We start from the raw sequence: 12,620 nt of genomic DNA on the forward strand, positions 1-12,620 counted from the left end.
AAGGTTGCTCTGTTTAAAGAAAAAATGTATCATCAACATTTCGTGATATGTAACTTTTAAGTTGCATGTATTTGAAACCATCTACATAGGTCAATCCAAAATTACTTTTTAAATTATGTCAGGGCCTGGGATGCTAACACAATGGACCGCAACTAGCTTTCTTCCCAGCAGTACTGAGGAACAATGGCACACAAGAGCTGCTTTAGTCTAGGCTCATGGTTCTCTTTCTTAACATTTATATGGAGAAATTGGGATATTTTTTGTGACTTTTTTTGTGATATACTGTACTATTTGCTGATATGAATGAGATTAAATATCAACACACAGATCACCATGCTTCTTTCAATTGTAGTGCAGGCAATTACAGCCCAAAGTTAGCTTCATTGTATGTAGTAAAGAGTAAATTCACACAATAAAACATATATTTTTTGATTATCTAAATTTGAGCTAAATGTGTTATTAAAGACCTACAATACAGTAGGTAGCTCCATTCCATAACTCTGATGGAGGCCAGATTGAACTGGGTCGTGTTCATTTGTCTCCAAAGGGAAGATAAGGGACAAACAGGGAAGGACTATCTGGACCTATCCAATAAGAAACACTGATTTTTTATTTTCCATTTCAAAACTTTTTTCTATGGTGTGCCCTACTAATCACAACCCAGTTAGAAGGGCAACAAGGTGGTATGTCAGGTGGCTACTGTACGTTTCTTTTATTTTCTACTTTTACAGTATGATGCTTTTGTTTCTCCCCGAAATGAAAACTCTGCATGTTTGGAAAGTGATGAAATCACCACCATCTTGAGTGGCCCGATTAATGGAGAGCCTTAACCGCTGACCTCTGCTTCAGACTCGGGAGATGAACAATCAAAATGAACTGGTAAGTTGTGGTCAGGAGGGGGATGTGTGCCCCGGTGCTGTCATAGTGCAATTGCGTTGTGAGCAGATTTGATTGCCGTCCACACACACGTACAGTACCGACAAACACGCGCATACACACAGGAGTATGTGTGTGTGTGTGTGTAGGCTATTTCCATGACATTGACTGACCAGGAGAATCCAGGTAAAAGCTATGATCCCTTATTGATGTCACTTGTTAAATCTACTTCAATCAGTAGATATTAAGGGGTGGAGACAGGTTAAAGAAGGATTTTTAAGCCTTGAGACATGGATTGTGTATATGTGGAACTCAATATTAGGAAGGTGTTCCTAATGTTTGGTATACTCAGTGTATATACGTGTACGTGTGTACACATATTGACACACACACAAACCATAATTTCAAACAGCATTCAATTTTAGATTACAAAATTATATTAGCATTATTGCATGATACAGTAACACAAGAACCTAATTAACGCTTAAAAGCATGTGATTATGCCTCGTGTCAAATTTCAACACCTTATTTAATCAAAATCCTTATTGTTTTGTTCTCTGTAACCTCAGGGAAGAGTATCAAAACAGACCTTTTGGGGGATTTTGAATGATAGTTAACTACATCACCACCATTATTAGAAGTATCCAACAGACAACCCAGACATGGTGGTGAAGACTTACATCACAAAATAATATAATTATGTATTTCATTAAAAAGGGTTAAACTTACATATGGAGGCGTGTCCAAACTGTCTGTATTAACCACGACAGGGGGAGGGTTCGCCTAAAAAGAGGGGGAAAAAAGACCTTAGGACCTCAGGATTCCATGTCCCGAGACATTTCCCAAAAATCTGCCATTTCCATTACACTTGGGGATACAATGTAAATTCACATACAAATGTACAATAAAATAAAATGTAACGTCCATAACCACCATACAGAAAGAGGAGGCATCAGTCACTTACTCTCCTCATGTTGCTACAGAAAAAAATGAGTAAAAAAGGATAGCGACTGGCTTTCATCAGAGATTACTAGGGCAAAGGAGCATACGTACATTGCATTTTACACTGCGGAATATGCAATGCTGAAGCATAAAGCCCCCCCCCCCCCTGGCACGAACATGGGTTGTTTAGAGTCAAAAGGGGAAAGTGTGGAACAATCCATCTCTCGCTCGCTCTGTATGCGTCTTTCTCCCTCACTCACTTGTTCTCACTGTAATCTCCTAACTCCATCAAAGCAAACAATGGAATGGCCGGGATTTTAAAAAAACATATACAACACAAAATGACCAACTACAGAAAAATAAATGATGGGTGCTTGTGGAAGAAAAAAAAGGGAGAAAAAAACCTGTGACGTCGGAGGAAGGATGACAGGAGCGGTCTCAGCTGGGATGGGTGAGATTGGGATCACGGGGATTATGGGAGAGGAAGGCGGGGCGGCATCTGTCTGCTAAACAATAGCAGGGGATGGGTCAGAGGTCAGAAAAACAGTGCAACACAGACGAATACCATAGGCTGCTTCCCTAATGGCACCATATTCCCTACAAAGTGCAATACTTTTAATCAGGATTCGGTTTAAAAGAAGTGAACTAAAAAGGGAATAGGGTGTCATTTGGGATGCAGCCCAAGGGAATGTGGATGTGGGAGGGAGGATGAAAGGACGGAGGTGTGTGTGTATGTACACAATCTCCAAATCCCAATGGGACAATGAGGCACAGTGGGGGGTTGGGCCTCAACAGATGCCCGTTTCGTGCTTATTGAAAAATATAGAAATGTCAATCTCCAAATGTAGCTAAATGCAATATTAACCCATAAAACCTCTCACTTTGTGAGGGGTGCTTTTAGTGGTTAAAGAACTCCACAGGCATAGTACAGTGCATGCTGAAATATAAATTATGCCAAATTTGATTGTGATGTTGCCTGGTTTGATTGTGATTCTTACAGAAGCTGTAGCATTCATCCCAAGCGGGGCACAGAGCATATGATTAAAATTATTGTGGAGTTAACTAGCATACACAATGTGTCTCTCAATGCATCGTTCTCAGAAGAGAAATCCTGTCACGTTATGTAGTAGTTCCTCTGCAGTGAACGCATCCAAGTTTCAGTTTCAAGTTTTAATGTCACATGCACAAGTACAGTGAACTGTCTTTCTTACGAGCTCCAAAGCCAACAATGCAGTAATCAATACACACAGATGCCCCGTTATCCATGTCAGCGAAAGGCCAAACAGTGTCCTCCTAGGGGTCAGTATTTTCACATCTGGATGAAAAGCGTGCCCAAAGTAAACTGCCTGCTACTCAGGCCCAGAAGCTAGGATATGCAGTTATTAGTAGATTTGGATACAAAACACTGAAGTTTCTTAAACTGTTTGAATAATGTCTGTGAGTATAAAAGAACTGATTTGGCAGGAGAAACCCCAAGCACAATCCATCCAGGGACATTTGTTTTGTTTTAGCTCAATCTGTTTTCCATTAGTTTTCTATGGCAATCCCTTTTTAACCTCTTGAAACTAGGGGGCACTATTTTTCATTTTTGGAAAAATAACGTTCCCAAAGTAAACGGGCTATTTTGTCAGGACAAGATGCTAGAATATGCATATAATTGACAGCTTAGGATAGAAAACACTAAAGATTCCAAAACTGTAAAAATATTGTCTGAGTATAACAGAACTGATATTGCAGGCGAAAGCCTGAGAAAAATCCAATTAGGAAGGGACTCTGTTTAGAAAGCTCTGCGTTCCTATGCGTCCCTATTGAGCAGTGAAAGGGATATTAACCAGATTCCTTTTTCTATGGCTTCCCTAATGTGTCTAGTGTCACAATACATAGTTTCAGGCTTTTATTTTGAAAAATGAGCCTGAACGACAACATTGCGTCAGTGGTCAGCTGGAGGCTCTGAGTGTTTTGTGCGTAAAAGACAAATGCGGCCATTGTTTCTCTCTTTCCTACTAAGAAGCCACCTGTCCCGGTTGATATATTATCGGAAAGATACAGTGGGGCAAAAAAGTATTTAGTCAGCCACCAATTGTGCAAGTTCTCCCACTTAAGATGAGAGGCCTGTAATTTTCATCCACTGTATTTGAAAAACACCTTGAGGATCGATTATAAAAAAAGTTTGCCATGTTTCTGTCGATATTATGGATCTAATTTGGAATATTTTTTCTGCATTGTCGTGACCGCAGTTTCCGGTGGATTTCTCAACCAAACGTGAAGTACAAACGGAGGTGTTTCGGCTATAAAAATAATCTTTATGGGACAAAATGAACATTTGCTGTCTAACTGGGAGTCTCGTGAGTGAAAACATCCGAAGCTCAAAGGTAAACGATTTAACGTGATTGCTTTTCTGATTTTCGTGACCAAGCTGCCTGCTGCTAGCTAGGCATAATGCTATGCTAGGCTATTGATAAACTTACACAAATGCTCGTCTTGCTTTGGCTGTAAAGCATCAAAATCTGAGATGACAGGGTGATTAACAAAAGGCTAAGCTGTATTTCAATATATTTCACTTGTGATTTCATGAATATGAATATTTTCGGGTAATATTTTTTGTCCGTTGCGTTATGCTAATTAGCGTCAGTTGATGACAATTCTCCCGGATCCGGGAGAGGGAGTTCCAAGAGCTTTAATAGAAATATGCTTGCAGTTCCTATGGCTTCCACTAGATGTCAACAGTTAGAAATTGGTTGATGTTTTTCCTTTGAGAAATGAAGAAGTAGCCCTGTTATTTCCATGTGTCACTCCAGGTGCACTTTAATGCTTTGGTGCGCGCAACCTGGAACATGCTTCACTTTTGTTTTCATCCGGTATTGAGCACAGTATTTCCAGTCTTAAATTTTATAGATTATTTACGTTTTAGGATACATCAATTTGGATTAGGAACGTTGTTTGAAATGTTTGGACCAAGTTTACAGGTAACTTATTAGATATTTTGCAGGCATGTTGGCCGAGTTGGAACCGGTGTTTTTCTGAATCAAACACGCCAAATAAATGGACATTTTGTGGATATAAAAAAGCAATTTATCTAACAAAATGACCATTTGTGATGTTTACCGGACATTTTGGCGTGCCAACAGAAGATCTTCAAAGGTATGACATGAATTATATAGTTATTTCTGACTTTTGTGTAGCACCTGCCTGGTTCAATTCTGATTTTCATGTGTTGGTATGATGGGCGCTGTCCTCAGATAATCGCATGGTCTGCTTTTGCCGTAAAGCCTTTTTGAAATCTGACACTGCGGCTGGATTAGACTGAGTACAGTCAAAAAGGTGATTTTCATGTGTTTTAAAGGCTTGAATCCAGCTAAAGGGATCAATATAACAGCCAGTGAAAGTGCAGGGCGCCAAATTCAAAAGAGAAATCTCAATTAAAATTCCTCAAACATAGAAGCATTTCACACCATTTTAAAGATAAACTTGTTGTTAATCCCACCACAGTGTCCGATTTCAAAAAGGCTTTACGACGAACGCACAACAAACGATTATGTTAGGTCTGCACCTAGCCACAGAAAAACAGCCATTTTTCCAGCCAAAGAGAGGAGTCACAAAAAGCAGAAAGAGATCAAATTAACCACTAACCTCTGATGATCTTCATCAGATGACACTCATAGGATTTCATGTTACACAATACATGTATGTTTTGTTCGATAAAGTTCATATGCAAAAATCTGAGTTTACATTGGCGCGTTACGTCCAGTAGTTCCAAAACATCCATTGCTTATGCAGAGAGCCATGTTGTGGAGTCAACAGAAGTCAGAAATAACATTATAAATATGCACTTACCTTTGATGATCTTCATCAGAATGCACTCCCAGGAATCCCAGTTCCACAATAAATGTTTGATTTGTTCAATAAAGTACATAATTTATGTCCAAATACCTCCTTTTTGTTCACGCGTTTAGCCCAGTAATCCAAATGCTCAATGCGCGATCGCTTAGTTCAGACGAAAAGTCAAAAAAGTTATATTACAGTTCGTAGAAACATGTCAAACGATGTATAGAATCAATCTTTAGGATGTTTATCATAAATCTTCAATAATGTTCCAACCGGAGAATTCCTTTGTCTTCAGAACTGCAATGGAACTCAAGCTAACTCTCACGTGAACGCGTGTGGCCAGCTCATGCCTCTCTGCCAGACCACTGACTCAAACCCCTCTCATTCCCCCTCCTTCACAGTAGAAACATCAAACAAGGTTCTAAAGACTGTTGATATCTAGTGGAAGCCTCAGGAAGTGCAATTTGACCCCATGGACACTGTATATTCGACAGGCAAAGAGTTGAAAAACTACAAACCTCAGATTTCCCACTTCCTGGTTGGGTTGTTTCTCAGGTTTTTGCCTGCCTTATGAGTTCTGTTATACTCACAGACATCATTCAAAAAGTTTTAGAAACTTCAGACTATTTTATATCAAAATCTACTAATACTATGCATATCTTAGCAACTGGGCATGAGTAGCAGGCAGTTTACTCTGGGCACCTTATTCATCCAAGCTACTCAATACTGCCCCCAGCCATAACAAGTTAAATACATTTCCATAATATTAAGTTGGAATAATACTTTGAAATGTTTTAAATTATGATAATGCCCTTTTAGCAACAATTATTTTAAATAAAAAAATAATTTCAGCCCTTTACCAGGCGGTAAATTCGTTAATAGACCAAACCTTATTACAAGCAGGATTCATTCACACACAATCAGTTGCAAGCCATTCACATATGGTTCTTGAGACAACTCAAATGTTCCCACAAATCTTCCATTGACATCTATACATGTGAAAGTTCAAATTGCGAGCCAGCAACTGAAGTAGTAAGGACTCAGTCCTGTCACCTTAATTATGTAAGAGATCCATCTCATGAAGCCTGCTGTTGGCTGTATGAGGTAAGTGCTGCAGTATTTGGATATAGAGGCTTAATTGCTGTTGTGCTGCTGCCGTTGTCGCAGCAAGACCCTATTGGAAAACAGCGCTGGAGCGAAAGTGCTAAAATTAGCCCACATTGACAACATTGATCCGCAAGCCCTACTTTCAGAACTTCTGCTTCAAAATCCTTTAACAATAGGGCTTAATTGCTCAAAATGAATAAAACTCTCTCCATAATACGACGTACAAAAGAGCAGAGATTAGATTTCAATTGCATATAAGATTGACAAGCCGTGAAATAACTGTAGTTCTATATTTAGCCATTTTGTCATATTTATTGACTGATTATTCTGAATCATTGAGCCAAAAACACTATTTAGACCTTGCCATGGTAGAAGACAATCCTCAGACGAGAAGAACATTCAAGTACGGACAGACAACCACTTCTCCACACTGATCAGACCCAGACAAACCTAACATAATGTCTTTGTACATTATCCCCAATTCCTAGGGCACTGGATAACTACACTGCTTATAGATTCCCCATGCAGACATTAAGTCTTTCTCCCTTTTGCAGCCTCAAAGATTAATAGTTGCCTTTATGAAACAAGGATATGCAGCTCTTCCAAAAAATTACAAAATGCTTAGCAAAGCTGGGAACACCTGACTCAATAACCTCGGAAGATCTCGTTGACACAACAATTGTCAAGTACAAATTGGGAAACTTACAGTAGCACTGCTGAGGGAGACATACCTTCTCAAAGTACACCGTATCGTGCAAGATATCCTTGACACATTTATCAAATACAAATGGAGAAAGCCACCACTGCTGGGAAAGGAGGTAAGACGTACCTTCTCAAAGGAGAACGGAACCCATGGGACCCGGGACCCATGGGAACCGAGACCCATGTCGGGCCTGAGGGTGCCACCGATACCTCCGATGACTTTGGCCGTGCTCTTGGTGGGGCTCTTCTTGACGCTGTCTCGAAGGTTGATGAAGCGGCTCCTGGCTTTGCATGATGCCGGGAGCGTGCAGGAGGTAAAGGTGGCCAGGGACGAGTGAGCTGGCGGATGTTGAGGTGGCCGGTAAGGCTGATGCTGTAGCTGTTGTTGCTGTAGTTGCTGTTGCTGCATTTGTTGTTTCTGCTGGTGTATTTGTTGTTGCTGCATTTGATGATGCTGCAATTGTTGCTGCTGCATGTGCTCTTGCTGCTGCTGTTGCTGGTGCAGCTCGATGGCGTGCTGCCTTTGAAGGGGGTGCAGGTGAGCGAGGGACTCCTGGAGGTTCAGGTTGACCCGTGGCTGACAGGATACCTTGCCTGGGCCCCTCTCGCCACTACCATTCGGGGCCTTGGAGCCGTATTCGTGCATCGGGAAGTATGTAGTCATTTTCTGAAACCGAGCAGAGGATGTGGAACTGAAGTTTCCCGGTTGGAGAATGAGATGAAGTGTCTCGAGGATGACGGATCTTTCGTTCCTGCTCGGGAGGAGTGGAATTGTTCCTGTTAAGCTTCGTGCTGGCAACAGACAAAACCCAATCCTATTTCTCGGGGTTCAGCCCCCTCAACCATCTCCATCACTGCCTTGTTTCAATACTCCCTCCCCCTCAATAGTTCTCTTAACTTGCACATTCACCCCTCCCTCTACAGTATCTTGCTCTCTTCCTATTACTCACACCCTCTCATCTCCTCGCATTCTCATGCCAATTAATAGGCTCCAGTGAGCGTGGCACATGTCAGCGCAGGGGGGGGCCCTCTCCTGGCATGAATAATCAATGTCGCCCCCGGATTCAGATACACAGCCATACATGTCATCGTCAGCAGCCCGGGAATGCGACGAGGAGTCCCTGTTGTAAGCAGGGGGGGGAGGGGAGGGGAGAGGGATCCATAGCATTCATTTACATTTCATAAAAGCACCTGCTGTGGCTGGTAACTTTAGTGAAATGTGGAATACACTACCGTTTAAATGTTTTTGGTCACTTAGAAATGTCCTTGTTTTTGAAAGATAGCACATTTTCTGTCCATCAAAATAACATCAAATTGATCAGAAATACAGTGTAGACATTGTCAATGTTGTAAATGACTATTGTAGCTGGAAACGGCTAATTTCTTATGGAATATCTACATAGGAGTACAGAGGCACAATATCAGCAACCATCACTCCTTCCAATGGCACATTGAATTAGCTAATCCAAGTTTATAATTTTAAAAGGTTAATTGATTATTAGGAAACCCTTTTGCAATTATGTAAGCACTGCTGAAAACTGTTTTTCTGATTAAAGAAGCAATAAAACTGGCCTTCTTTAGAGTATCTGGAGCATCAGCATTTGTGGGTTCTGGCACATAATGGCCAAAAACAAATATCTTTCTTCTGAAACTCGTCAGCCCCGTTTCCAGCTACAATAGTCATCTACAACATTAATGTCTACACTGTATTTCTGATCAATTTGATGTTATTTTAATGGACAAAAAATTTGCTTTTCTTTCAAAAACAAGGATATTTCTAAGTCACCTCAAACTTTTAAACGGTAGTGTACATAAATAAGATGTTCTTGAAACTGTTCAAGCTCAGGTTTTGGGATCTAGTCTTATGGTCTTGTAATACAACATCCAATTTTTAGGGAGAGCTCCTTTTTTAAACTGTATTACATAGATAAGTGTTTGTTGTAATCGTTTGGCTGGGTAAGTAGAGAAGAGCTATTTCAGCATGATCACAATCCATTGAGACCAACATAATCCATCTTCTGTATCTCAAAACACAGCTGTTTTGATAAGTGTAATCCTCAATTGGTTAAAGCCAAATTCAATTTTAATATTAGTTTGTGTTCTAATTTGTTCTAATTCCTTCTCCAAGTTATGTTTGTGTAGGTTGCTAATCCTTTGTTTTAGAATGAAGCATCCGCTGCTTATGGGATTCCTGCCAGTGATGAGACTCAAAACATACCCTTTGATTTTAACAGTGCAGGGATTGTTTGAAAAACCATGTACAGAGATCCTGAGTGTGACCCTTTGACTTGGCAAGTTACATTTTTATTGGTTGTATAGGTGGGAGCTGAAAACTCAAGCTGATAACTTTACTCAAAATGTTCTATTTTGGGGGCAGCTAAATGAGTTGGTCAAATAGTAGCCTAAAGCCCATTAATATCCTGATTCCTGCTTGAAAGTGTCTGCCCTTCTCCGTTGCACTCCGAGTAAAGGGAGAGAAGAATAGGGAGATTAATTTGTTCTGATTGTACAATGTTTAAAAAAAAGTTTTGAAAGCAACTACTGTTTTGGCTGTTGGAGAGATGAGGGTCTCAGCTTTCTGTAAGTATTACATGTATAACTCTCAAACTCGACTGTTTTGGACTCACTGTGTGTGCGATAATAGTGTTTAACATTATTTTTCTATGACTACCTCAATCTCTGTATCACACACATACAATTATCTGTAAAGTCCCTCAGTCGATCAGTAAATATCCCTTTGAGCATGGTGAAGTTATTAATTACAATTATGGATGGTTTATCAATACACCCAGTCACTACAAAGATACAGGCGTTGTTCCTAACTCAAGGATTTCCCCATAAGGCCAATGGTGATTTAAACCAGTTCGAGTTTAATGGCTGTGATAGGAGAAAACTGAGGATGGATCAACATTGTGGTTACTCCACAATACTAACCAAATTGAGAGAAAATAAAGACGCATGTACTGAAAAAAATATTCCAAAACATACAACCTGTTTGTAACAAGGCACTAAAGTAATACTGACAAGCATAGTGTTGGCATGGTGGTGGCTGCATCATGTTATGTGTATGCTTGTAATCGTTAAGGACTGGAGGAGTTTTTCAGGATACATTGTTTTTACTGTATGGAGCTAAACACAGGCAAAACCCTAGAAGAAAACCTGGTTCGGCTTTTCACCTGACACTGTGAGGTGAATTCACCTTTCAGCAGGACAATAACCTAAAACACAAGGTCAAATCTACACTGGAGTTGCTTACCAAGAAGAGTGAATGTGCCTGAGTTACAGTTTTGACTTGAATCTGCTTGAAAATCTATGGCAAGAGCTGAAAATGGTTGTCTGGCAATGATCAACAACCAATTTGACAGAGCTTGAGGAATTTAAAAAAATAATATAATGGGCAAATGTCGCACAATCCAGTTGTGCAAAGCTCTTAGAGACTTACCCAGAAACACTCACAGCTGTAAACACTGCAAAAGGTGCTTCTACAAAGTATTGACTCAGGGATATGAATACTTCTGTCAATGAGTTATTTCTGTATTCCGTGCAAAACGTTCAAAAAATATGTTTTCACTGTCATTATGGGTTAGTGTGTGTAGATAGATGGGTGATTTTTTTTCTTCCTTTAATCCATTTTGAAATCAGGCTGTAACAACAAAATGTGGGGTAAATCAAAGGGTATGAATATTTTCTGAATGCGCTGTGTGTGTGTGTGTGTGTATGTGGACATATGCAGCCTTTACATTCTGTAAATTATGAATGGATGTAATTGTTTAAACGGAAAAAAGGGAAGGGCTAAGAATAACTCACATAGCGTTGACATGACAACTACAGCTCTGCAGTTGGACTGAGGCCTGATTTCATAAGTGGATTTACATGGAGCAAGCAAGCCGCAGGACTGACTGAGCTTGGTCGGGGAGAGAGCTTTCAGACCCACCCTCTTTAGCATTCAGAGCTGGTGCTGTCCTTTGCTGCACACAAACGGCAATATATCCTTGGCCTCTAAAATGGTATCTATACGTGTCTATAAACCATCTATGTGTCCATACATACACATAGTTATTTTCCACCATAATTTGCAAATAAATTCATAAAAAATCCTACAATGTGATTTTCTGGATTTTTTTCTTTCTCATTTTGTCTGTCATAATTGAAGTGTACCTATGATGAAAATTACAGGCCTCATTTTTTAAAGTTTTTTAAGTGGGTGAACTTGCACAATTGGTGGCTAACTAAAAACTTTTTTGCCCCACTGTGTGTGTGTGCCCCACTGCACGCACACGCACGCGTACACGTGTACACACACACACGTGTACACACACACACACGTGTACACACACACACGTGTACACACACACACGTGTACACACACACACACGTGTACACACACACACGTGTACACACACACACGTGTACACACACACGTACACACACACACACGCGCACACACGCGCGAACACACACGCACGAACACACACGCACGAACACACACGCGCGCACGCGCACACACACGCGCACACACACGCGCGAACACACACGCGCGCACACGCGCATGCGTACGCACTCGCACACACACGCGCATGCGTACACACGCGCGCACGCATTAATTAGGTATTCAGATAAGAAAAACAAGATGTCTGGTAACATCAAAGAGATGTGTGCTGGCATGATGAAGTTAATTTTCCTTTCATGCACTGGTGTTTTTTTTTTATACATGTGTACGTGTACATATACGTGTGTATGTGTACGCGTACATATACACGCGTACACATACACGCGTACACAGAAACGCATACACGCGTACACATACACGCGTACATATACACGCGTACATATACACGCATACACGAGTACATATACACGAGTACATATACACGTGTACATACGCGCGTACATATACACGCATACGCGCGTACACGTGTACACATACACGCGTACACATACACGCGTACACATACACGCGTACACATACACGCGTACACATACACGCGTACACATACACGCGTACACACACACGCGTACACATACACGCGTACACATACACGCGTACACGCGTACACATACACGCGTACACATACACGCGTACACACACGCGTACACACACGCGTACACATACACGCGTACGCGCACACGCGTACACACACGCGCACGCGCACACGCGTACGCGCACA

The 12,620-nt window shown here is 40.9% G+C and overlaps 1 protein-coding gene across 20 annotated transcripts in view; it reads right to left on the bottom strand.

The window, feature by feature from the left end:
* dlg1b (discs large MAGUK scaffold protein 1b) overlaps positions 1-12,620 on the bottom strand; it is a 242,222-nt gene that overhangs the window by 120,195 nt on the left and 109,407 nt on the right. For 9 of the 20 annotated variants that reach the window (XM_020467259.2, XM_020467267.2, XM_020467264.2 and 6 more), the window contains exons 6-7: positions 2,223-2,324; positions 1,606-1,659 (exon numbers count right to left, since the gene is read on the bottom strand). The exons of 4 other annotated variants lie outside the window; for them this stretch is intronic. In XM_020467259.2, coding sequence (XP_020322848.1) covers positions 1,606-1,659; positions 2,223-2,324 — 156 coding nt within the window. The remainder of the gene's footprint in view (positions 1-1,605; positions 1,660-2,222; positions 2,325-12,620) is intronic. 7 more of the 20 variants (XM_020467274.2, XM_020467273.2, XM_020467272.2 and 4 more) reach the window with 1 other exon arrangement.

The sequence above is a fragment of the Oncorhynchus kisutch genome, linkage group LG30 (genome assembly GCF_002021735.2).
Source record: "Oncorhynchus kisutch isolate 150728-3 linkage group LG30, Okis_V2, whole genome shotgun sequence".
Classification (NCBI taxonomy): domain Eukaryota; kingdom Metazoa; phylum Chordata; class Actinopteri; order Salmoniformes; family Salmonidae; genus Oncorhynchus; species Oncorhynchus kisutch.